The sequence below is a fragment of the Strix uralensis genome, chromosome 3, assembly GCF_047716275.1.
Source record: "Strix uralensis isolate ZFMK-TIS-50842 chromosome 3, bStrUra1, whole genome shotgun sequence".
NCBI classification, from domain to species: domain Eukaryota; kingdom Metazoa; phylum Chordata; class Aves; order Strigiformes; family Strigidae; genus Strix; species Strix uralensis.
In genome coordinates this window covers 39,725,868-39,753,363 of record NC_133974.1, presented here as the reverse complement: position 1 = coordinate 39,753,363, position 27,496 = coordinate 39,725,868, and the positions used below count along the sequence as shown (strand labels likewise).

Below are 27,496 nucleotides of genomic sequence, written 5' to 3'. Positions count from 1 at the left end.
AACAATCAATTGATAAGCATAGCCCAAAGTTGCAGAGCACCAACCCAAAATACGACCTGGTCAAGGACCCACACTATACAAGTACTTTTTTATCTATCATTTCAGTTACTTTTTGTTTATGCAAATATTCAAGCTTCCACTGTAAGAGTTCAAAAAAATTAACATACAAACATGCAAGAGGGAAGTCTTGGTCAGGGCAAGTTTCCTATCTACTCTTAACCTCTCATTACACAGCTGCTACTGAACCTCAAAGGTCATCACTGGCTGTAAAGCTACGCGATGATCTGTTCTGACCCAGCACTGCAGGTACAACACAGAACTTTAGCCAGCCTGTTATCTCCTACAGGAACTAACTAAAGACACCAGAAAACAAGGAATCAGCTAAACTATCCTGCCTGGTGCTTGACCCAAACAGTTAATCACACTCCCACTGTGAAGTATCTTCCACCCTAAAAGGCAGATCTGGAAACCAAAAATCAATTCAAACCATTTGTTCTTTCTCTGCGAAGTCAAAGTGCCTGCTGCAACGTGAGATCTTCTCCCTGTAAAAATACTTTATCACAATCAAGTCACTACTTAACCCTTTTTTCTGGTAAGCTAGGGAGGTTAAGTTTCAAGTCTCCCACTGCAATGTTTACTCCATCTCTCCTCTGTCAGATCTCCTCCTCTCAACACCCTTTGTAAAATAACTAGAGGGCAGTTCAAGTATAGGTCTCCACAATGCGGGGGGGGCTGGTGGTGGTGTTTATAATACTTTTACCCCTTTTTGCTTAAAGCACACTGGTATGAGTTTATTTTCTGTAATTACATGCATTATGAGCCCTGAATTACTTTCAGAATAATTTTATAAGTATAGCCTGTAGTCAGTGGTTCAGGATGCATCTTGTCTTTGGCCTTATTAATACACAATAGCTCATGGTTATCTACCATCCTAACGGACTTTATAGTACCCAAAAATTTCATCTAAAAAGAAATACTCCCATTAAGAAATTTACCATTTAACCATTTACAGCTAACAGTACCTACCAATTAGTCAGACATGCTTCAATGATATGCAACTGCACTGATAACCAGAGTGTAAAGTCTGGTCAAGTAAGATGTATATGCACATACATTATATTGATCAAGCTGCAAAACTTTAACTCATCAACTAAGGGGAAAAAATAAAGAAAAAATGAAAAAAAAAAAATCAAGGCTCTATAAATTACTGCTCCCCACAAAAAAAAACAAACCACACACCTGCTAGCATTGTGTGCTGAATAACAAGCCTGTCTTGTTGTTTGTTTGGTGTTCCCGTCAACAGAATTCCTACTGAGCTTAAAGCTACATCTTCATTGCTTTATTGTGGCTCCTGGTGCACCTTCAACCCTCTGTTGTATCAACTAAATTCTTTGGATTTCTTTAATTTTAAAGTAGGTGGCCCAAGTTCTCTTCAGTATTTCACTTAGGTCTCATTCATTTAAGTGCAAATTACCCAAACCTACAAACTTCTAAACATTTATTCAAAATAAACAGCATGTAACACAACGTTTATTCAAAAAAAAAAAAATATGGTACATAGGACTACAGTTATAATACTGTCCCAAGTTACAAATAGATTGGGAAAGTATCCCATGACTTTCAAGTTGCAGTATCACCCTTCCTTGCCTTCCTAACAGAGTCACTACATCCTGGGAGCAGTTCCAACTCCCCTGATCTTTCCTACCTATTACCTCGTGCTACTGTTACTGAGGTTTCTTATGTTCAAAGGCACAAAAAAGGATTTTGTTCTTATCTCTGCCAGTCACAGATATCTCCCGGCTATCTTTGCCTATTTACTTTCTAAAGCTTTAATTTACAAAACATCTGGTGCCTACTTTTCTAGATTTTCTGATTTCTAGTTCCTGCCTTCACTCCTTCACTTGTCCTCAAGCAGAACACATCTTTTGCTTTTCAAACAGCTATTTTTTTTTTTCAGTCATATTTGAAAAGTCACTGTGGCATTTGAACAGCTCATCTTCTCCCCACCTCCACTTTTTCTTTTTTTAAGAAAGATTTTTGTGTATTAGACTGTTTTGTCAATATTTCTTCTTCACAGGTCACTTTGCATAAATTTTTCTGTGCTTTTCTGAAACAGGCCTCTGAATTCCTTTGTATATACATTAAATTATTAGGAACCTCCCCTTACCTACAATTAATTAAACCAACATTAATCTGAAAGTGGCCTCCAACTTTCTCTTGTGGTATTCATCTTATGTTACGGTTCAAAAGACTGCTCTCATTTTGGGTGAAATATCTTGTGTATCAGAAATAAATATATAATAATTAAAAAAAAAATCACACACCTCTAATTTTAAGAAGGGCCAGTGATGTTTTACAGCTGGCCAAGTGTCACTGCCAGTCTGCATCACCTAAACTCCACTCCCCTTTAAGCTCTCCAACATAAGTTACAGGCATTCATTAACACCCCTTTTTTGCCAGTATTCAAGGTCTCCCTCCTAATACAATCCCAGTGTAATCTCCTCTCCTCCTTCCTCTCCAGTTTAGGATTTCAGTGAAGTGTCTGATCACATTGCCTCCACATTCCTCCAGTCTCAACTCAGCTGGAAATAGCTAGAAGAAACATACCAAGAACATACCATGTCAAGAAATACCATGCCATACACAACACAGACTGTTCCTTTACTAAATAAAACTCAGCCCTCAGAATGCATGCAGTAACACCAAAGTAAACAGAGCCAACTCCAATCTATCAGTTAAAAAACCCAAAGAACTGAAAAAATATCCAGAAGGAACTTCCTAGATCACTGATTCAATACTCCTGTTAACCTCTTTCATAAATACATCAGACTTCATCTGAAAACAGTTGTTACTTCTGTCCCATTCTCCAGTAAGAGCTGTCCAGATCCCTCCTGCTCTATGAACAGCACTGTCAGACAGTGAAGCTGAGCTGCCACTCTCAGCATGGCAATCATTCAATGGCAATCCAAGATCTGTTTTGCCACTGTATCTTCACAATCCAGACATAACTATCGTTTATGTTTTTCTCCAGTTGCACTCTAACATACCGAGCTAAAAAGAAGGCGTGTATGTAACACTGCAACTAATCTTTGTAATCAGTAATTTTTGTAATCAGGTTTGGCCTCTGATTAAGTGGAAGAAAGGAATATAAATTAGAAACATAATAAAAGCTAACCTACATTTTTCAAGTACCTAACATTTGTAAAAATGCAGACAGTAATCAGCAGACTTTTTTGGAGAAAAAAAGGTAAAGCACAATTCAGGCTAAAAAGCAAATGCTGCTCTAGTTTTTTCAAAAGTGTTAATAACTTCCAAGTTTCTTCTGTCCTTTACAGAAACCTCCTGACTGCAGAGCCAAGGGAGATCAGCCTTTCCGGGCTGCTGTTTGCCACTACAGGCACTCCTCCTTCCCACTCTGAATCCTCATCATGACAAACGAGGCAGAAAGTACGTATCCCATGCCAGAGCATGCTCCAGCACCCTTCCCCAATATTTTGAAGACTGGTGCTCAAACCTTCTCACAGTGTATCCAGCTCAGAAACAAAGAAACAAGATGGTTTGCTTCTCTTTTGTAGAGTGCTTGCAAAACACATCCACTAGTTCCCAGCTAGTCTGTTACTTTTTGTTTTGTTTTTCCCCACCCCCAAACCATTTCCCCCCTAAAAATAAAAGGAAATTTCATAAAAGCCAAAGCCGTTGTCTACATTTCAGATAAGTGTTGGTCCAGCTGTACTAGCTTGTCCTAGCTGAATTTCCTCTCAATTCCTACCCATTTTTCATCTCTCTGATCCCTGTCCTCCACTTGTTACTTCTACTGTAAAACAGCTCCAGTATCAGCAGAGTGCTGAATTTAGCACGCTCCTCCTATGAATAAAGTCCCAATGATAAAAGTTTCTTCAGAAGAAGTTGTTTGTTCTCATGTTTTAAATCTTTTAAAAGCCTTAAATTTATTTTCTATGAAGAAAAACAAAAGCAGTAAGACTGCCCACCAATGCCTTTTTAGCATTAACAGAAACAAGAACAAAGCAACAAGGGTCATACCAAGTAGTCACCAGAAGCAGCAGTGGCTGTATTTGCTGTTACAAACTGTTCCTGATAGTCTGACATTCCTCAGTATTGACAAATTTCTACCGCAGCCAAGAAATTCACAGTTCTCTCATGCACAAGAAAAGCAGTCAACAAAAAGACACAGAATAATAAACAATTATTATATCTAACAATTAGAGTAATACCTCTAATATCTGAGAAGCCAAAAAATGAGGACAGAGATATTTTTGTACAATAATCAGTTACAAATGAAGAGCAGGAACATCAAGATGGGAAAGCTCAGCTGCAATAAAGTATGTCTCTACTGAACTTACATTTATGAGCCTTCAGACCTTCAAATGACACTGGTCCGTACTCATAGTACTCGTACTCCCAGGTGTAATCAGAGTTAGACAAGGCCTGCTGGGAGGTTCTGTTAGAAATCATCCGCAGGGCAGACATCTTGTACCTCAATAAATATATATACACACCTGTGGATACAAAATGTGTTAGAGACTACATACTTCTAGTACATCTTTTCATTTTAGAGAATTCTTTCCTATTTATGGGACCTCCTCCTCATCACTGTTCCCAAGAGCAGCCACTCACAATTACAAAGGCTCTCTCTCTTACCTGTTCCTTTAAAATCCAGTATCACACCCCCTCCCATTCCTTACCCACTCACAGCTGGCCAACCACCAGCCAACGCAGAGCTTCTCTTCAATGGAAAGAAGAGAACCTATGTTCACCTCCACAGAGATGCCTGCAAGTGTACAAAGTATCAGAACCAGGCTCCTCAGATTGCATACAGTTTTTATAGCTCAAAAATAGTAAATACCAAAGACTGCAGCTTAGGATGAATGCTGTCATGAAAATGTGGGTGGCGAACTGGCCAGACTACCAGGCTTAAAGGGTTATATTATCCATAAAAAGTCCAGCTGGCAGCTGGTTATCAGTGGTACCCTTCATGGACTGATACTATGATGAAATAGAGTGCACTTGTAGTGGATTATGTGGTGTACAGGCAAGAGGCTGGAGGGCAGACTGCTGCTCAGAGGGACCAGGACAAGCTGGAGAAAGGAACCTCATGAAGATCACCAGTGCAAATGCAAAGTCCTACATCTGGGAGGGAATAATTCCATGCCATAGCTCAGGCTGGGGGTTGACTGCTGGGGAGCAGCTCTGCAGAGAAGGACCTGCAATGGACAAGCTGAACATGAGCCACCAATATGCCTTGTGGCAAAGGCAGCCAAGCGTGTACCAGGCTGAATTAACAAGAGGGCAGCCAGCAGGTCAAGAGAAGTATTTATTCTTCTCTGCTCACCACTGGTAAGACTGTATCTGGGGTATTGTATCTGGTTTTGGTATCCCCAATACTAGAAAGACACAGACACGCTGGGGCAAGTCCAGTGGAAGGCCACCAAGATGGTCGGGGAGCCGAAGTTCAGGATGCACGAGAGCCTAAGGCAACTGGGTTTGTTCAGCCTGGAGAAGAGAAGGTTCCAGGGAGCCCTTAGTGCTGTCTACAGTTACAGTCAGAGGGTGCAGAGATGATGGAGCCAGATTCTTCTCATAACAGTCAGAGAGTGCAGAGATGATGGAGCCAGATTCTTCTCATAAGTGCAGAGTAAAAGAACAAGAGGCAATGGACACAAACCAGGAAACAGGAAATTTAAGTTAGATACAAGGAAAAAAACTTACCTGATCTAGTTGAACATGCTTTGAGCAGGTAAAAAGACCAGATGACCACCAGAGGTCCCTTCCAACCTAAATTTCTCTGCACTAATAAACAGCTTCAGTATGTCACTACAGAAGGAAAATAAAACAGGAGTGATTTTCCTCACAGATTAACAAAAACTGCAGTGCAACATCAAGCATCATTAAATTGTCTTGATCGATATTTCTGTCATTACCACAACACTGCACCAGGGATTTGCATTTTGCAGAGTAATTTTTTCAGAATATTAGACAGTTTTATGCACACCAAAAGAGAGCACATCTCTGCACAAAACATCTGCTCCAGCAGCTGGAATCAGGACATTCAACTTGAAACATATTACAAAATACATTTTGTAAAACAAGTTGAGCTTTGGGTAATTTTGCATTCAATTATAACCCAGCAGGGTGAAGACTTCATGCAGTTCATAAAACTGCTGCAATCACTTGTTCTGTGAACAATGAAACTTCTCAGAGCACAAAGTCAAATCCAGATAAAATTTCTTGAAAAGGGCCCTAAATAGCCATGTCACTCAAAATAACTGAAACTTCAATCCTTCCTAAGGATAATGTGATTGACTAAGGCTGTGCAAGTAAAGCACATTGTTCCAAGTGCTAGGAGGGCCATACATAAAGAACAAGAATCAGGCACAAAATGAGGAACACAAATTCACCCAGGGAATATGAACAGCACTCCAAATTTGTAAAAAAGTTTTTTCTGCAACTATTTTACCATGAACAAATGCTGGCAGGAATGCCTCCAAACAATTTTAAATAAATAGTGAAGTATGCCTGAAAAAGTAAATTTCATATCCAGTTACGATGTTCAGAAATGGATCTATTTTTCAACTCAAACCAGCTTAGTTTTCACAACAAGCCACTTGTCAACAGGACTGGGGGCCTGGGGTGGAGGGGGCAGGGAGAGATGTGACCAACCCCATTCTTGGGTCAGGATAAGGAGTTTCACATTACCCTCATCCTCCTTTAGCCACTCAGAAAGCTCCCAGTGAGACTAAATAACCCGAAGCACAGAGAAGGAAGAAAAAAAGATGCCTGTAACAGACAACCCAGTTCATGGCTGAGGATGTTTCCCATCTTCTACTTCCAATCCTTTAAGAGGGGTTCAAAGACAGAGGTAAGACAGAAAAGAAAGATAAGTCTAACTTTAAGTGCTGTGTTGACAGTGAAGTTCTTCCTTTGGTTTCCCAGTGACTAGAAAACATTTCCTGGAATCAAAAAGAGAATGTCTAATTAAGCTTTAGACAGTTTTCCTTGGTTTTAATCAGCTAAAGTAACTGCTGCCTCTGGGAAAAGCAAATGACACAGAGAAAAACCTAAGATTCTTGTCCTAGTTTGCTCCCATCTCAGCTGTCAGTTGTCTCTTAAAAGACTTTGTGTTTCATTTTGTGACTGGATCCTGAGACTACATGGTGCTGCACAGGGTTCCCACCTCTTTTTTCCCCTTCTCCTCAATATTTTGTTGATGATGTGCCTGTTGATCTGTTTTATTAGCACATTCTTGTTTAAGGGCTGCTCTTCTCTTTTATAGCCTTCCAGAGAAGTCTTTCATTTAAATATTTCTCATATGGCATCACCAGTGTTCATTGTCACCTCCTCGCTTCTAGTATTATAGAAAGAGCTGAACAGGAATCTGCAGGCAGAGACTTCAGAATAGGTTATATGAACCATCCAAAAAATGTTTCTTCTTCCACCTCAAATGCAGGCAGATGGGATTAATTAGGCCACATGCAGATCTCTCTCCTGATCTAGTCGCTAGTGTTCAGTTATGATTTATGGGGGGAATAACCACTTTTAGGACACAAAGAATCTGTCCTGGTTTAGTCTTGGGTCAGCACTAGAAGCTCCAGTGTTTCACCACTGACTACAAGCATTTCTAGACTTTCACTGTAGACAAGCCACTGTCAGAGGGAGAGGTACTAACTGAAACGTGGATCACCAGCTCGCAGGCTAACATGTGTCTCAGACTTTGTGGGACATATAAAATACGCCTCTAAATCATCCAGCACAGCTAAGCATAAGCATTGTCCCAAACTATCTTACAGTTCACTTGTAAGCTTTGTCTGTCCAAATGCCTCCAATACTTCACCCTGAAACATGCTAAAACAAACCTTTTACTCTACTTCAAAAACCAGCCTAGCATGGTGGAACAAGGACCAGCACAGCAAAAGTAGTGAACGATAAGACCTTGCATCTCCTGAGGAAGAGCAAAGCAGGGTGAGCTGGCGTGCTAGCAGCCTGTCAGGTGCATTTGTCAGGCTGCAGCAGTCATGGAGGGACTGCAGGTGCCAGCTAAGGGCTTCAGGGAAGGAATTCCCCCAGGAGATGCACTCAAGCACTCCTTCTGCCAGGAACTGACAGCAGTGATTCATCCCACAGCCCTGAGGCATGACAGGGAGCTCCTCTAATTGACCTTGCTGAGGGTTTTTTGGCAGGGCACAGAAGTTGTTTAAGGCAAACATGAAAGTTCCTCTGTTGACCTTGATGTGTATGGTTGCAGACAGCCTTTCCTTATTTCTTTCAGAAGCAAGTAAGCAAATAACAAAAAGCTTCACTTCGACCACTCAAGAAATCCCAAAGCAGGGCTGTGTTCAGTGCTGCCAACCAGGAGACTCAGGCAGGTCAGTCTCCTGGAAATTAAAAAGGAGAAGTGCTCAGGGCCTTCTTCTGGAGCAGTGGGTTGCTCTCTGCAGATAAAGGATGTCAACAGGTGCCCTGACACTCCCCATGGAGACATGACTGCAACTCCTGGAGTTGAATTATACCTTCATGAGTACTTATTTGTAACCTGTGTGAAAATCTGTAAGGTCACAACTTGTCTGACAGTGATACCTGAGCAAGCCAGTTTGATCGCTGGGCTGTATTTGCACAAAAAACACATCTCTGAACTGCAGCAGCTGGGCATCAAATACTGCTGCAGATGGACTATTTGCTTCAACCTGGACATCATCAACACATTGCACAAAGCTCACAGCCACTTACTTTTCAAAGTAAGTCACCGTAAAGACAAAACTGGACACACACCATATCTGAAGCACAATTTCATGGCTTACACCGCCTCTGGGGCCACAAAGGCAAATCTAGTTTTGCATATATCTGAAACTGGCTTGGTATGTAACCAGCAACAACTACCTCCAGACCTGACCTGCATGCACAAGAATAAATCCATATGGACCAGTCAAGGTATTGTTCATTTCTGGAGCAAAGGAAACTACCAATATGGTATACACAAGCAACCTGGCAAATTTTCAGTCAAAAAACACATTTATTTTCCACATACTTCCATTCTGCTTACTGCCATAGAGTTGAAGCACTTTATAGTCTTCATAGAATAAATGAACAAACTGTTGGCCCCTTGCAAAGTGTGAAGATCCCAAAAGGTAGGCAGGAAAAAAACAAGAGTAGCAACATTTCAAACTGTGAGAAATCCTAGCCTGAGAAAGCTTAGCACTACACCCTGCTGCATCAGCTCTGCAGTACAACTAACCCAGTTGTTGGCTATGAGAAATTAACAACTTGGGCTGTTTCTATATTCCTGAAGTCCCCATACCAGCAACAATATTCTACATGGGGTGAGAAAAGGGAACCAGTCACCACCACATTCCTTTTTACTCCATCCCACAGACTAAGAGGGAAGTCAGAGGAAAAAGAAGTCAATAAAAAAAAAAGGAAAAAAACAAGCACAAACTTATTTACTCTGCATTGCATCAGCTGAAAGGTAATAGAGACCCCATCTTTCCACAACCCTACCACATGGCTGTTGCTTTGAACAAGCTGTGCCACCCCCAAGCACTGATGAGAAATGCAGGAAATACTTAACCAAATGGTCCTTGTTTCTTGATAATTCTTAAGATCCTAGACAGGCAAGATTTAAGATCAAACGTGTGGTCTTTTCAGGGGAATACCCAATCTTCCCATCTGCAATAAAAGAGAGGAAAGTAAGCTATATAAAACAAGTGAAATTTAGCAAGAAAAATAGAAAGATACCTGAAAACTGACTGTACAATTAAAAATCAGTCATATACACCAACTTTGAGTACATGATACCTGGGACTTTTCTTAGAGAGAAAAAAAAGTACCAATGTTAACACTGGTTATGCTTGTGATTGATGCTCACAAACAGCACCATCTGCACGAGCTGTTGTGCTAAAATAACAAGAATTATGTTGGATTCATCACAAAAGAACTTTAAAACAATAGTAAGGAAAAATGCTCGTTTAGTCATTGCTTATTCTGGGAACCACAGATGAGAAAGGACAGTTACAGACATCTGTGCCTCATACTATTGTATTACACATCATATAACATACATTTTACTACCCTTATAATTGTGCAACGTAAGCTAGACTCCAACAATAAGCTACTTATACCCCACATGAAAATTCTCATGAAAATGTCTTATTTTCCATGTACTAATGCTTAATATCTTGAGCTGTGTAAAAGGAGGTCTCCAGGCCATTATATACAATTTACATGCTAACTGTATAGCTACTGTTTGTACTTAGTTTAAAAGCTGTAACATTATGAATTTCAAGTAAAATTTAACAAATACAAGACCAAAACAGTTTGCCAAGTATTTTCCTAAAGATAATAATGATATATGCAAACACGAATGCCCACTTAAGAGTTCAACTCAGTAGGGGCCACCTGGAAATTAGGCAGAAAGTAATATGAAATCATACTGTACTATGAATTCAGACAACTATATGGATCTGAAAATAGAGTAAATACTATATAAGCTCACTCATCAGCCTTGTCTGAGAAGACAGCTGAATTATACCTAACATAGCATGACAGAAGCTATGTATTCCTTTTGCTCTCAAAAAGTTTCAGTCCTGCACTGACAGCAAAAGGACATGGTACAGTTAGTATAGAGCTGGTGGGACTTGCTCCCAAAACACACTGAAGCAAATAGCTTAGCTTAACTCCACTACCAAAAGCCTTAAAAATTACAGCCAGAATATACACTTAAGAGACAGTATTATCTACAAATAATAAAGATATGCTATCCATAATTCCATTTACTTCCTGCAGCTAGGGCAGAATTACACAATCAATCCATCATCCAGCTTCAGTGTACGAAGTTGAGCTTCAGTTGAGCTCAGAAAACACTTCATTGTGACATTCAGGATTGCAAAAACTGATATATTACAAGAATTCACCCTTCCACCCAAATAAGACATCTCTATACACAAAAAAACCAAACAACATGACAAGTTGTTACAGTCACAGTAGAAAACACTTTTAAGCAAAGAAAAGTCTATTTTTCTAAAGAGAAAATAACAGGTTTAAATTTCTGAGCATTTTTTAGAGGGGGAAGATTAGCCTTTCAATAGCTTTTCCCCAGACATACCTCAGGTGAACCTCGTTCTGGACATGGCTCATGGACACAGCTGCAGACACAGCAAGGCTGTGGTCAGAAGAGAGGTCTGGGTATGGCTGAGCCCATTTTCCTCTCCCCACTAAAAGTCAACCTCCTCTTAGATGTGCAGGTATGGCAGCTTCAAAGCTCAAGGTCCCTCAAGACTAGAAGAAGCCCCATCAGCCCTAAAGTACTGAGACTTTTTCAGTCCTATAATGTTACAAACGGTGACATCAGTAGCATATGTGAGTTTATTCAACACTTTCCAAAAGAAAGGCTGCCTTTCCCTTAGCTGTTTATAGTACTGCCATTTTTAACCTTTCATACTACAAATTTTTAACCTTTCAGTATATACCACAGATAGAGGTCCCAGGCTGATTTGTTATAAAAAAAAAAAAAAACCCTGAGGTGAAAGAGCTCTGGCATATCCACAAATGAGGTAAGAGTAAACCATAAAGCAAGTTTGCAATTGGCCTGCCCTGAATGCCTCTGTCTTGGGCTGCACTATTTTCCTGAATTTTCCTGGCTTGGCAAAGTTTTTTGGTTTTTTTTATTAAATGCCTCTTTTTATTAGCTTTATTCCCACAGAAAGCTCAGTGCTGAAATGGGGATGTTTTGAATTCCTTGCTAACCCTGAAGTCTGTTAATCCAGTGCCTTATTCTGACTAGAGAGAAAGGAAAGCTTACCCCCCACACCCCTTCACACTCTCAATGATCAGCCCACTGCCACTCAACTGGAATGGCTCCATCAGAAGATGAGTTAGTTATAAGAGTTGTTTTTAATACACCTTCTATTTGTGTTATCACATAAGAACCTATAAAAAAAAGCAGCCACCATAAAAGGGACAAACATTACAATTTTGTATTGTACATTAACTGTATATTGTACATTAAATTTGAAAGAAAAAAATCTCACTGTGAAGAGAATTTGTCAATGAATGTAACCCCATGCACAGAGTTACTAGAGTAGATTTACTCAAATTGGCTAGTCTGCAAGTCATGAAGAAACACTGGAAGCATAGTGCTCAGTGCGGCCAAAGAACAACTGAATCCAAGAACAGAGGCACCTGGGAGTATTTCAGATAACCACACCTAAACTGACCATGTGTAACAGAGTCAAGGCTGAAAGGAGGAACCACTCCTATACAATCGCTTCTGGGAAACTCAGTACTGATTAACAGTTGAAATTCCCCGGGGTTCCCTCTGCGTCAGTTACCTGGGCCTGAAGACACCCTGTGCCACCCTCACCAACCCTGCAGGGCACCCCATTGCCATATGCCAGCCCCAGGATTTAAATGCAGAGCAGCTGTTCATAGGGCTGCACAGCCCAGAAAATGGATGAGTGCATTCAGGCCTCATTTCATAGCTCTGTTTTGGCTTTGCAGCAGTGAAAAAAACACCAGGGCTCTGACGCTGACAAGCAGAGTGGAGTACACTCCCCCTCTCCCATTACTAAAAAGACTCTAATCTTCACGTAATGTCCATCTGGTCTGAAGTACAGGCCACAGCACACCTCTTCACTTGTCAGCAGCTCTCCCCACACAAATAATTTTGTTGCTAGTCTACGCTGAAGCCAGCAGAAGATAAACTGGTGGAGATGAAAAAAAACCCAGGTATGATAGACCATTTGTTCAGAACTACTCCCACACTTGGGTATCTCGCAACCGTGGTTTGACTGTGCTATGGTGGAAAAATCTTCAGTGTATGCTCTCATGCACACAGGGTCTGTAAAACCATAATCTCTCTGACACAAAGTAATGCTTGAGCTTTTCAGTTTGAAAAGTCAGTTATGCATTAAGTTTCCTCAAGAACTAATAAAAAATAAAAAGATACAGCTTTTCATGAAAACTTCCACACTTGAATGACCAAACATTTTCTGAACTTTTGTAGTTAGCCTACAATATGATGCAGAAATTTCACCTTAATCGGTTCAGTGCAAATTTCAGTCACTGAAATGGAGCTGTTTATTAAAAGTCAAACTGGTTTGGGATCTTTCCAAACCAGAACTGGGCTTTTTTCTGCCTTTAGATCTAATTCTTCCCTCTGGTGCTGCTGAAGAAGCAAACAATTTATTGTGCCTCAAATACAAATTTCTTTTCAGGTAAATCAGACAGCAGCACACGACTTGCAAGCACGCATCTGAATTCTCTCATTCTTCATTCCTACCACATCTCTCTGCTACACGAGGCTATAAAGTAGTAACTAGAGATCAAGGAAACATCATTAAAACAGTACAACCAAGGCCCACTGCAGTGAGTATGCAGAATAAAGCCTTCATTTATTTTGTTAGTAATAGCTTGTATTATTGGTTCAAAGACTGCAAATTTGATTTCAACTGTTGAACAAGCTGCAAGAGTGTCATCTGTGCCTCACCTTAAAACCTCTTCCACCACAAAGTATACGTGGACAACCAGCAGAAGAATAGGCAGTAAATATCTTTGTCCAGGTTTTAATATTCTGGAATTTTTTTTCTTAAAGAAAAGGTATTCTCTTGCAATAACTTATTTCATACATTTTTGCTTGCAACCGATATACCCAGAACGTCTCATTATTTTCTGCAAGAATGGAGCCAGACTGTCCTTAGTCAATGGAGAGTTGCCATTTCCCTGGCATCTTTCCAGGTATTTTACTCCTGCGGTAAAAAGTTATCTTGACTCTCTGATTAGGAGCCTGAAAAGGAAACCACAAATGGACAAGAAAAAACAAGCAGTATTTGAGACTATTACCTGATTATCTCCAAACAGAAGCCAAAACATCTATTTATTTCCACAGCGATTATGCAAATCCGCATCCCTGGGTATACAGCCTCCAGGGAGCTCAAGTGAGAATAACAGATAATAGCAGAGGGAGCAGCTCCTAAACAGAGCAGTAGGCTGGGAAACACACCTGGAAATAGAAATGCCTCAATGTTCTTGCAAACAAACCCCAACAAGCCTGGCCAAGGCAGTTTAAGACAGCATTGTCATTGCTATCCCATCCCTCTACCTGCTCTGCCTGTCACAGGAGAAGTGGCAAACTAACGGTGTGCCCACGTTTGCAGTCACTGTCCAGCACTGTACACCAGGACGAGCAAGGGAAATGTCAGGAAACAGAGACTCTTTGGAAGGAAGTTTTCCTGGCTTGTCATTGAGGTGAGCATCTCCCGCAAAAGGAGGGGCAGACAGCTCAGGGGGGACTTAACTGCTGCTCACCAGAGGAAGAGACTGCTAAGAAGACAACTGTTAAGAAAGAGACTGTTAAGGGAGAAGGGAGGTGAAAATAGGGTATGAGAATCAGCAGGAGACTAGGGAAGAGCACATGGGAGAACAGGAAGAGAGCAAGAGTTAGAATGGGAGAAGTAATCTAAGGCTACACGAAGGAGAGATGTTCATCCTTTCAGTCTGAAAACACAAAGGGAAATGTCATCTGGAAAACAACAAAAAACAAACAAACACACCCCCCTCAAATTACCTTGGGGTTTTTTTTGCAAACATTTTACATTAAATTTTTAAGTTCATCCAAATTCAGCAGCCAAAGCAGAACACAACATACAATTTGGGAGGACTAAAAATAATTTCCATGTATTCCAAGCAAGCTACGTGCTTTCTAGCTGTTTTGCTTTTGAATACACAGACTTCATAACACCTGAAGGAATCACTCTGCTACAAACTCAGAAATGTGACTCAAGCTTTCTGCAGGTGGCATTTTCCACATTACCCAAATGAAGAGTGCCACCTCAAGCTTTTTTATTATTTTAAATAAAATAAAAATTAGAGGAATACTTCAGGCTTAGGAAAGCGGACAGGTCTCGGTTTCGAGACCACCCAGCCGCCTGTTAACGCGGGCTGAACTCCAGGCACTCGGGGCACCGGCACCCCGCCCGGGGCTTTCCACACCACCCAGCCAGGGGCACCCACCCACCCGCGGCGGCGGGCCCTACCGCGGGGCGGCGCAGAGCGGGCAAGGCGAGGCAAGGCGAGGCAGGGCCGGGCCGCCCCGTCCCTCCCTCCCGCCACAGCACCGTCCCCTCACCGCGCTTATCCGCACCGGGCACGGCCGCCCGCGCCCCCGCCGCGTCACTTCGTCCCGGGCGAAAGACGCACCCCCTCAGCAACACGCCGCCCCAGGACGAGCCAGCGCCGAGGGGGAGCCGGGCAGGATGAAGCCGCCGAGGGGCGACGCCCTCTCGCCCACTTCCTCCCTCCTTACCTGACTGCGCGGCGACAACGACCGCACCACCCGACGCCGAGCCGAGCCAAGCCCAGCCGGACCGGACCGCGCCCCGCCCCGCCCCGCCCGGCCACAGCCAATGAATCAGCAGCAGCCGCGGCGGCCCCACCCGCCCGGGCGGCATGGCACGGCCACGTGACGCGTCCGGGCCAATGGGCAGCGCGGGCGGGAGCGGCCCCGCGGGCGGCCGCAGGTGCGGGCAGCGGGGCGGGCAACGCTCCTCGCCTTGAGGCGGTCCGGCCGGTGGGAACCCCTAGGGACATGGACATGGACATGGACCGGGACCGGGACCGGGACCGGGACCGGGACCGCTGCCCGCCCCGGGCTAGCGTGCGCGTCTGTAGGTGTCGAGGGGAGGGGCAGAGCACCAGTTGGGAGTAACTCCCTGGTGCCACCTGCCTCGCAGGAGCACACACAACTCAAGGGGGAACATTAATTTTGGAGGGTGAGGAGAGCCAAGGAGGATGGCCTTTCCCCGCTGGGAGTGGAGGGGCCAGTGCGTTTGCACGTGGGTAGGCCCAAGGTCCCCCCATGGGGAGACACTGCGAGTGGAGCCTGTGGCCCTGGGCAGCCAGGCCTGCTGGCACCTGGCCTGCTCCTGGCCTGGGAGAGCAAGGGTTGTGAGAGGTGCTGTCTCAGCTGCCAGGAGGTGAAGAACAGTGCCTTAAAACCACTGGGATTGTACGGCCTCTCACACCATTGCCATCCCTATGAACTGCAGCTTCTTAAAAGAGACCTTTAAGAGCATATGAAATCAGTACCTCACTCTGTTGCTTGCAGTTAGCAAAGCACAGGAAATGGCAGAATCACTGAGGGTCGGTAGGACATCTGGAGATCAATCACCTAGGCCTGCTGAAGCAGGGTCGGCTAGAGCATGTTGCTCTGGACATGATTGGGTCCTCAGTATCTCCCAGGATGGAGACTCCACAACCTCTCTGGGCAAACTGTCGTGGTGTTTGATCACCCTCACTGCAAAAAAACAGGGTTTCTCATGTTTAATGGAAGGTCCTGTTGCTTCAGTTTGTGCCCACTGCCTCTTGTGCTGTCATTGGACACCACTGAGAAGAACCTTACTCCACCTTCTTTACTCCCACCATCAGTTATTCATACACACTGATAAGAGCATCCTGAGCCTTCTCTAGACTACGCAATCAATCACAGCTCCCTTAGTCTCTTCTCATATGTCGCAGGCTTCAGTCCCTTCACTGTCTTTGTGGCTTTTAATCATCTTTGTGGCAATCAAGTGCTATAATGACTGATGTTACTTAATTTTTCAATCCAGTACTAGGAAACAAGACCCACATACCTATCCAATGAAGCCACTGGCCTGCTGCAATACCCACCCTCAAATATTACAGTGAATCCTTGCTGGTGCTCTGGTGCTTACTCTTTAGCATCAGCCTCTCTGCATGGTTCATATCTTTGTCCTCTTGCACTTGAATGCAGGTTGTGTGCAAGTAAGGGCATCTGTGAAACCAATGGTTTTCATCTATTTCTTTCCAAGTAGGACTGTGATCTTGGACAGTGCCAACTCTCTCCAGCAATGGTCATAAAAGCTATCAGTGCTATCATCTTCATCTCAAAAATATAGAACTGAAGCTTATGCATGGTCGCGATTATGATCAGAAAAGTGAATAAGCACAATGGCAAGTCGGGAGCCTCCCATCTGCTAATTCCACTGCTGTTGAAAAGGCGGAATGACTCAGGCTTTTGTTCATTTTCCTAGCCTTAAAAAAAGAATTGGCATTCAAATTCCCTCTAAAAGAAAGAAGCCTCGCGTACCCAATATCCCCCTTCCACCACATCTCCTGTGCTTTGTCCTCTAAAGAAAGATTTTAGAGCTTTTATACCAAATGCAGAAGAGGCCGAACAAACCACAGCTAGACCAATGAAACAGAATTGTAGCATTTTCTCAAGATTCTTAATTTCATTTCCAACACTTAGTGAAACTACAGAATTAATGACTATTCAGTAACAGCAACGTGGCTGAGATTGCAGTGGAAGAAATACAGTGTTCTTTCCTGATGAGATGTGGAACTGCAGGTGCACAAACTCCAAGTGTAGATAAGGGTGGTGCACAATCTTTTTTTCCATTCCTCCTGTCATTTCAGTTTTTGTCTCTTCATGCACATTGTTAGCAGTGGGAATTTTTAAAGGCAAAGGAATTCAGCTGAGGGAAGAGGAAAGGCAGCACAGGCATTCACATTGTGGCTGACCAGAATGAAGATGGAGCTTCATCTGCAGCAGCTGCCCTCTTACACCTCAGCAGCTGCGGCATCAGCCCAGGATTTAGTGACACACAGCTAGAGACCGCATTTACAGTTTGTCATGACTCAACCCCAGCCGACAACTAAGCCTCACCCAGCCACTCAACTAAGCCTCACCCAGCCACTCACTCACTCCCCCCCCCAGTGGGATGGGAATAAAAATTGAAGGGGCAAAAGTGAGAAAATTTGTGGGTTGAGATAAATACAGTTTAATAGGTAAAGCAAGTGGGTGTTCAGCCATCTCCAGGAAAGCAGGGCTCCATCACACGTAATGGTTACTTGGGAAGACAAACACCATAAATCCAAATGTCCCCCCCTTCCTTCTTCTTCCCCCAGCTTTCTATGATGAGCATGACATCATATGGTATGGAACATCCCTTTGGTCAGTTGGGGTCAGCTGTCCCAGCTGTGTCCCCTCCCAACTTCTTGTGCACTCCCAGCCCACTTGCTGATGGGGCAGCATGAGAAGCAGAAAAGACCTGGATGCTGTGTAAGCACTGCTCAGCAATAGTTAAAACATTCCTGTGTTATCAACACTGTTTTCATCACAAATCTAAAATATAGCCCATACTAGCTACTTTGAAGAAAATTAACTATCCCAGCCAAAACCAGCATGCAATTAAAGCACAAATTCTGCAGAAATTCATTTTGCCAGTCCTTCTCACTTGCCAAATATTTAAATTCATGTATAGTTAGTAGCTGCCTGGGGTTTAGCAGCCATCTAGAAAGCAATAGCAAATTAAACCAAAACCCTCTTCACTGTAGCTTAGTTAGAATTGACAAAAAAAAAAAAAAAAAAAAGAAAATTCTAGAAAAGGAACATTATTACAGAGTTAAGAGCTTTGCAGTTCTTCCAGATCTGTGGTGGTTTAAATGGAAGGCAACAGAGGGACTTTCCTGCACCACTTATGACATCTAGGACTATGTTACAAGAATAAAGTTTGGTTGCATTTTTATGTTAATAAAAATGGTAGAAAGAAACAAACTTCAAGCACATTTTTTTGTACTACACTCTCAAAAAAACATCTCAGGGTTGGAGATCTACAAACAGGCTGCCCTAGTCCCAGTGCTGTTGATAGACAAACATACTTACAAATTCAGGGTTCAAAGTTGCCAAAAATTGATTTTGATTCTCTCTCAACTCTGTTGAGTTCCTCTGTTTGTCATGTTTTGAAATAAATAATACTATAGGGGAAAGCATATTTTATGTACCTTACAACATAAAACTAAATTAAAAGCTAAAACTAAAACATCCATTAATGGAGAGTGAAGTTTTAACAGGAGCCACTCATGCAGGTTAGATGCAAATCTATAGATATGCATGACAGTAATACAAAGCAGGTGAGTAATGAACTATGTTCATATCTTGTAGCCATATTACTTTCACAAGTGATAATTTTTAGGACAGAATTAATATTAAGTTGAGGTTGCAGAAAAACTGTGGGGAAACTGCACGTTGTGCAAGCAGAATAGCTTCTGAGAGACCCTCCTTGCCCACAGTAGCAGTAGGAGAATCCACCTTCCTCCACTGGACCATCTTTCAGTGCTCTTACGCTCAACTACTGAAGATGCTGTCTGTTTCCGGATGAAGGTCTTAGTACCATTTCTGTGTTAAAAAGGAAGTTGTTCCCTGGTATATTCTTATGGTAATTGTGTAATTATAATTAACATTCCTTGGATAAAGTTCATAGTCTTGAACACTCCATCACTTAGATTTTTTTTTTCCTTTTGGTAACCCACTTCAATTTTTCAATAAAGATAGATCAGAACATTATTCCAGCATCAGCCACACAAGAGGTAAATATCACCTCTCTGCTGATCCTGAGTATTCCGCTTTTAAGTAAGGCACAGAGCTGACATAACTCCTTCATAAGAGCAGTTATGTCCTTTTCTCACAGTTTTGTCCTTTAAAACTTCTTCAGAAACACAAATTTCTAGCATATACTCCTTTTTATGTGTGACTTTCAGTCTGCATTCCTCTCTCTACAGACTGAATGTTCTGAAGTACTTTTTAATAATTAAAAAAAAAAAATCCAACTAAGCTCATGCCTATGCTGACTTGCCACTGATAGCTGTTGAAATCTGCACCAGCACTGACCCCATCTGATATGTGCTGATTGGCATTTTAATGTGATTAATTTTCTTATCTGAACGTAGTGCTGATGTTACATGTAATATGAGCCAATCTTGTAATCTAATTTAAAAACTGATTTATAATTGTCAGATATACCCTAATTCCCTTAAAAATACTAAGTCATACTTAGACTTCGAATAAATCCATGCCTCTTTTTACTGTCTGTGGTTAAAACAAAGAGCTTGCTCTGACAGCCAGCAAATATCAGTAATCAGATTACTGGACAACCACCCCCCCAAAAAAAATTGTAGTTACCTCTCAGTCAATTAACTTCCGAAAAGAAAGAATAAATTGCCCACAACACTTGTAGCCCATGCTTTAATTTATTAGATTAATCCTGTGCCGGTCTTTATGCTCTTTTGCCAATCTGTGGCAAGTTGTGTGGGCTGTGCCTGTACAGATCCTCTCATCTAGTGCTTTTGTTAATACACTAGCACAGCATCCCTTTTTCTTGGTATTTTGATCACAGAATAAAATCTTTTCAGCTATTATGTTTCACCCTAATTCACGGAGCATCTTTTCTTGTTCCTGGAACAGCTCCTATTTCTGGGAATAGAGGGGAAGAAAACCCTCAAAGGTTTCCAGTTCATTCTTGTATGCAGAACAATGAGAGAAGGACAGGCAGACTTCATTCCAATAAATTCCGGGTATTGTTTTCTAAATACTATGGATATGAAGCAGATTTATGCCAACAAAACTACTCATGAGTCACAAGCATTACATCCTAGTTTATTTTACAGATTACGATTCTGTTAGACTTTAGCAAAATAATCTGCAGTGCCTGCCAAGCCCAACATTAGTAAGCAATTGCACAGAAATGTGGTCCATGTCACTGAAATTCGGTAAGCTACGGCATGTAGTTCAAAGCTTCTGTATTTGATAAGCCATGGCAACTGGTCAAAATCACAAGTATGCCTAACTGCCCTAAGCAATAGCTCTTCCAGGTTATGTATACTTTATTTTGCAGACTGAGAAACAGGTAAACCTAATGTGGTTTTACAGCATAGATTCTGCTGTGCTGTGCAGAGGAGCAGTTCTGCAGTGGAAGCCAAGGCAGTTGTGTCTTTCCAGGGACTCTGTACTGAAAGAGAAGGAGGGAGCCTAAATTCATTTCTGCCTTGAGACATCAGGCTCACAAGTGCTCATAGATCCTTGCACTGAAATTCAAGTGTCTCTGAAGTTGTCTGTAAGGAACAGGATGCTCTGAGGCTGGAGAAGAGGAAGTCTTTCCATTGGAAGTATCCCCAGACTTCCTAGCAAGGGCAGCTCTCTCTGCAGCTCTTCTGGTCTCTTTTCAAAGATTCATATTTTTCCCTAGGCAGGGATGACCTGCCTAGCATATTAATATTGGCGTGCCTTGCAGATATTGACACAGAAGTTTAGATTGTCGTAGACTTTACTTCACCCACTGCCTTGCTCAGTCCATGTTCTCCCTCTTGCAGTTCAAGTTGTAGCTCAGGTGGGCCTGAGAGTGGTCCCTTCTCTCCTGTGGACCACTTGGAGACCGCAAAGGCAGGACATGAAAATAATTCCTCACTTCCTTAGACGTGAGAGAGATGACGTTCAGATATTCATTCTCTGGTACTACACAAAGGCTGTCATCTTACGCTCAACCCTTAGAGCATGTTGTGAAGCTTCAGTTTAGCCTAGAATTTGTAGTATTTTCCTTCCTGCTGGCTCCTCCTTAGTAGAGGAAAGCACGTAACCTACAGTGGGTATCAGTCTCTGCCAGAAATGTGTTTGCTCTTAGAAGATTCAGTCACCTATTCACTGCTGTAGAGAGGATCTTGATCAACTGGGGCTGCATCTCTTGAGAAACAGCATCATTGAACCACCACACAACTCACCATAAAAAATTATTACAGTACTTTCTGTGAGACATCATTTGGTGTGAGAGACAATTTCTTTTATTAGATAAATCAACATAATCAGACAGGCAAACTAATATGCACGCAGCCCTTCTTCTGGTCTGAAGGAGAAACTACATCCTCAAAGCTAAGTACAATTTAAATGAGATTTTAACTTGATTTATGTTAATCTATTAAATGGTTTGAAAGAAAAGGTGGCTGATACCTGTAAAGCAAAGATGGATACTAGAAAGACATAAGGCTGTAAGGGTGGTAGCTCCAAAAACAGAGAAAGAAGCCATTTATTCCTTACAGAGTAGATCTATAAGGGCTAAACTAAGGGTGGGAAGTAGGCAGAAGCAGAATGTACCACAAAAAAACCTTTCTTTTCGGTCTGTGGTTTTCAGTATGCAAAAGGGTTATGAACTATACTTGCCAGACTCTTCTGGTTAACGTAAATACCTTGAGGGAAATGAGAGAGGTGAAAGGATCACTTCTCTGAAAATGTTGACAGTATGACAGTAAGGAGGTGTTTGTTCTGTTCTGACTGCACAGAGGCAATTCGGTTTCTTCAAAATTCATATACCAACACACCCACTTCTACAAAAACAGCAACTGTCCAGTATAACCAGTACAGATACTGAACAGTCACTGTAACAACATTCATTTAAGAAGGATGTTCCTCTAGGGTAACACATCATGTTTTTGGGGAGCCCCTTAAACAGAGCCTACTATATTACAAAAACAAACCCTGTTTATTATATATGCGCAGTTGTCACATAGCATCAGTACTGGTGGGTGTATGGAAGAATTATGCAATCAGAAGTGAATCACCATCTATAGTGAAAGAAAGATCCTTGGTGGGAGGGAATTGCCTCCTTCAAACAAGGTGATCAATAGAGACCCCTAAAATTTTAACAGTTTCCATTTCTGCTAGGCACTTACAATACCAAACATAACTTTAGAACTCATCTATCATTTAACCTTCAATGAAAATTTTACTCTTTAATAGGTTTGCTGTTTTAAAAAAAAATCATTTTTGATCGTCACTTGGTATAATATCACAGCTCACTGAAACCTACATGTAACATACTGGCTTTAAACCACCTTCAGCTTTGAAAAGTTTCCTTTGATGAAACTAGATATACTTCCACTATGATCAGGTTTTTTAGCTTCTAATCTTTCTGAGTCATGTTTCTTCAAAGACATAATCTTTCTGCTTAGACTAGGATAGGGCTCAGAAATAGCAATTAATATTTCAGTAAGCGCTATCTGAACAGCAGAGTACCTTTCACCTGAAGGCCTCAGACTTCTGGACAGCTTCAAATCTGACTCTTCAGTTCAACAGAGTGCATTCAAGCTGCCTACTGTGTCAGAGAGAAGACCACACACTGTTTTATCTTCTGCATGATAACTAAAGTGCTCCAGAGGCCAAACAATCTCAGCAGCTGGAAAGCATGGAGAACAAGGATGATCGATACAGGAATCTTGCTGGCTAGCACAAGGACAGGAGATCAGAACTTTTTACCAGCAACTAAGTGAGGAGTATTCATTCCTGCTTCTTTGAATGAGGCTGCCCCATCACAGAGGGCTTGCTAGTAAATCGAAAAGGCTGAACTTGCTAACCTGCAGACCTTTCTTCACTGAGGGTCTGGCACTTGGATCATCCAAAGATTATTTCATAGTATGGAAAAGTTTTGCTCTGCAGCATTGATAACCTCAACAGGTAGCATGCAGCCTTACTTCAGTGAAAGTCTCTTATGTTGGATGCTATAGAAGTATGGAGTTTATAAGCCTCTACTGAATAAGAAGTTTTTGTAGCCATCCAAGATCTCTCTTTGGTAGGGAATAAACATCTCTTCAGCTCACTTAGGTCAAAAACTCAGTCTAGTGACTCTGCTGGACCTAATACAAGCAACACTGTGTTTCCAAGTCAGCCCTTTTCCTGAGATCCTCATTGGCAACTTGTTCTCAAATGGAACTTAATGGGACAGAAGAGCAAAGGACAGAGGTGAGTGCCATCCGGTTTGAGCACCATTCAGCCCTCTGTGTACTCTGGACAAACACATGCACGACCATTCCCAAGAAAGAGTAAAACAAAAACCATTGCCACAAGAACATACTATAGTCAAGCATATGGTTTAGAAAGCTAAGCTAAAAGTTGAATACCAGCTATGTTTAAACCATCAAATATGAAAAAGCCCTTCAGTGACAATAGGCCTGATATGCTAGTTCTTGTGCTAGGGTGGTCTTTGAGAAGAGAGTGAAATTCAAACAGCTCAATAATATAAATAATAGGCAGCTTTATGGAATCATACTATACACCTCGTAAGAAAACTAACAGGCCTTATCTGTATTCATTAGAAGAAAATACGATTTTAGTATTTAAGAAGAACACAACAGTCATAAATTGGTATCAGCTTGACAGGGATATAACTGTGAAACAATTCACAGTACTGGTTTTATGATTAGTGTGGGTGGAAGTGATATGCCTGAAGTCTTCTCATGAGAGACACAATTAATGCTGAGGTGCTTCTCTCCAGTAAGAGCTGATTATTAACTTCTTGCCACTTTTGCATATCTTCAAATTTTGGATTACATGGGAGGAAATGAAAACAAAAATTATAATATCCCTACAGCTTTCTTATAAGTCAAGTTCCCGGTAAACAAGTTATCACCTTTTATAAGTCCCTTATGATAATGAAAAGTGATCGATGTCCTCTGAGCTTGTAGAGTACAACATTGTACTGGGTCTGGCTGATCCGGAATTGGTTTTCCCCTATAGCAGCCCTCATGGTGCTGTGTTTTATGTTGGGAGCTGGCAGGGTGTTGATAGCACACTGGTGTTGTGGCTACTGCTGAGTAGTGCTTACACAGCACCAAGGCTCTTTCTGACATTTCCCCCCCCACAGTGGGACGGGGTGGGCAAGATCTTGGGAGGGGACACAACCAGGACAGCTGACCCGAACTGACCAAAGGGATATTCCAGACCATATGACGTCTGCTCAAGTATAAAGCTGGGAAAAGGAGGAAGGGGGTGGGGTCACCCTTGGTCCTCCGAGGCAACCACTACGCGTATTGGAGCCCTGCTTCTGAGAAGGCCCGACATCGCCTGTTCATGTAGAGAATAAATCTGTTTTCTTTTTTGCTTCCACGCATGGACCTTTGCTTCGCTTTGCTTCGCTTTTCTTATATTAAAACTGCTTTTTTTTTTACCCACAAGGGTTGGCTTTTTTCCTATCTTATTTTCTTTCCCCTCTTTGCCCTGCTGAGAAAAAAGGGGGAAGAGGGGGGGAAGTGATAGAGCAACTTGGTGGGTACCTGGCATTTAGCCAAGGTCAAACCACCACAAATATCCAGAAAAAAATCTTGACAAGAAAAGAACACTAAGGAACTCCAAATGAAGTTGAAGAACTTCAGTTCTTCATTCCCTTTTTTTTTTAACATAAGCCTTGGCAGTAGCTTCAGATATTGAAGTTTCATTGTAGGAAGCATAGTACAAGTCCATATAATGGGGGAGGCCCTGTCCTGATACATGTGAGAGGGGGGATGTTATAACAAGATGCCCAAACAGAGAATTGAGAAGCCCAAAGCAGAAAAATATAGTCACACTTTGTGTCCAGGAAAGATACTCCAGATACCAATCCCAAGGGGGGAGTATAAAAATGCACTAGAAAGTCTGTTCCCAAATCTTACCTTGTGAGTATGATCAAATCCTCCATCATTAGCAGTGAGAAAATAAACTCTGGTGAATTGCTGATGGATGTATCCTGTCACTGTGCTACACTGATTGTTTTCAGCTGATATAAAATATTTCTGTGACTTTCCAGGAGAAAAAAACAAGTCAAATATAGGAATACAATATATTTAAACTTCTTTTTCCTACCATCTTTAGAGAAGCAACAAGGGCACAAAAACAAGGTATGCTGGGAGAACATAAGGCTGAAGATACCAGCACAACCCCATGGTTAAGAACACCTCTCTTGGATTTTGGGGGCAGACAGGCCAACTTTTCTTTCTCTCATCTAAATGATGACACACAAAGCTGTCTTTGCTGCAAGCCAAACCTGACTACCTCAAACCTGAGATCACTGACCTTTACACTCCAAGTCTGAAGCATAGTCTCAAGCTCGCTTTTCAGTCTCTTTGGACCAAGAAAGCTTTGTCTAGCCTGTCAAGTGCTCATTTGAAATTTCACTGCCCACATGTTTTGGGTTAGCCCTGGTAGGCAGCTGAGTCCCACACAGCCGCTCACTCACTCCCTCTCAGTGGGATTGGGAAGAGAATGGAAAGAGTAAAAGTGAGAAAACCATGGGTTGAGATAAAGACAGTTTAAAAGGGAAAGCAAAAGTTGCGAACACGAGTGAGGCAAAATAAGGAATCCATTCACTACTTCTCATCAGCAGACAGATGCTTAGCCATTTCCAAGAAAGCAGAGCTTCATCACGTAACAGTTACTTGCAAAGATAAACGTTGTAACTCTGAACATTTCCATCTTCCTCCTTTTTGCTGAGTGTGACATCATATGAGATGGAACATCCTTCTGGTCAGTTGGGGTCAGCTGTCCCAGCCGTGTCCCCTCCCAACTTCTTGTGCACCCCCCACCCACTTGCTGATGGGGCAGCATGAGAAGTAGAAAAGACCTGGACACTGGGTAAGCACTGCGTGTTATCAACACTGTTTTGGTCACAAATTCAAAACATAGAATCATATGAGCTGCTGTGAAGAAAAATAACTCTATCCCAGTCAAAACCAGCATGGGAAGAAGGTTGGGCCAGTTAAACACAGGTCCACATGCTTTTTACTTGCAAAAAGGCTGTATTCTGCCTACTCAATAAGTCAACCAGAAGTTATTTGACCATGATAGTAATATCAGTGAACATGAGCTAGTATCTCTTAGGAACTACATAGAGCCGAAGTGAGTAGTAGTTCACATGCAGTCTACAGGATAACGTATCTATCAGTAAGAAGATATAGATGAAGCTCCATGTCTTGAATTGCAAGAGCAGAGACTTTTCACAGTTCTCAAGATGTTGCCAGACATTGTGTGTATTTGGCAAGGGTTCAGCAAGTTACAGAATCCGCTGAAATGTTCTTGCAGTGAGACATAATTTGGCCTTACTCTTATTTTCCTTACTTGTGTCTTTTGAGATACAACTAAATCTTTGTGAACAGTCTTTTCAAATCTTGCATTTGCTGTCAGAAAAAAACCAAATGTGGTGGCTGAACTAGTCATGACAGTACTAGCCAGTCCTGAAAACTGTGGGGGTGGTGGCACAAAGTATGTTTCTTGGCTGAGAAGCTGACTCAAAGGTTTCTAACACTGATGGATGACACTGGGAAGAATTTATGTTATGAAAACTATTCATAAGCAAATTACTGGACAACATCCAAGAAAGATGGAGAAAGGATTGCTAAAGCTGGGAAGCACAACATGTACTAAGTATTAAATAGTAGCAGAGTGAGGGGAGCAAGCAAGTCAGACAATAAACAAGCGATAGGTGGAGCCCTGAATAAATTTAATCAGACAGTAGAAGTCTTGTCAAATCTTGAAGAAGAAAAGAGTGAAAGGAAAATGCCAAGAGGCTGGAAATGAAATAAAGGTGCAGAGAGAGAGCAATGGATTAAAATTGCCTTAATTTAAAAATTAAACCATAGGGGGAAAATTTATCATTGGACTGGGGAAAAGAGATAAAGAGCTCTATCCTCCTTCATTCAGCTTGCAATTTGGGCAAGTCAGCTTCAAAGCACAGGAGAAAACTATTTGTAGCCACAATGTGTATGGCTATTTAACCCTGGTACTAAGGTTTTCTGTGGCACCCTTCCATTGCCACAGCACTGGAGCAAATGATGTGGAGCTGAGGCACAGGTTTGAAGGATCTTGCCCAAGCAGTCCATGTCTAAGCCAGGAGCCAAA

The 27,496-nt window shown here is 42.0% G+C and overlaps 1 protein-coding gene across 3 annotated transcripts in view; it reads right to left on the bottom strand.

Annotated features, from left to right (window-relative positions):
- MRAP2 (melanocortin 2 receptor accessory protein 2) overlaps positions 1 to 15,361 on the bottom strand; it is a 28,509-nt gene extending 13,148 nt beyond the window's left edge. For 2 of the 3 annotated variants that reach the window (XM_074861994.1, XM_074861996.1), the window contains exons 1-4: positions 15,311 to 15,361; positions 9,581 to 9,678; positions 5,728 to 5,832; positions 4,362 to 4,517 (exon numbers count right to left, since the gene is read on the bottom strand). In XM_074861994.1, the coding sequence (XP_074718095.1) occupies positions 4,362 to 4,488 (127 nt within the window). In that variant the 5' untranslated portion in view covers positions 4,489 to 4,517; positions 5,728 to 5,832; positions 9,581 to 9,678; positions 15,311 to 15,361. Of the gene's footprint in view, positions 1 to 4,361; positions 4,518 to 5,727; positions 7,055 to 9,580; positions 9,679 to 15,310 lie in introns of those variants that run through there. The other variant, XM_074861995.1, reaches the window with a different exon arrangement.
- Positions 15,362 to 27,496: the final 12,135 nt, after the last annotated feature.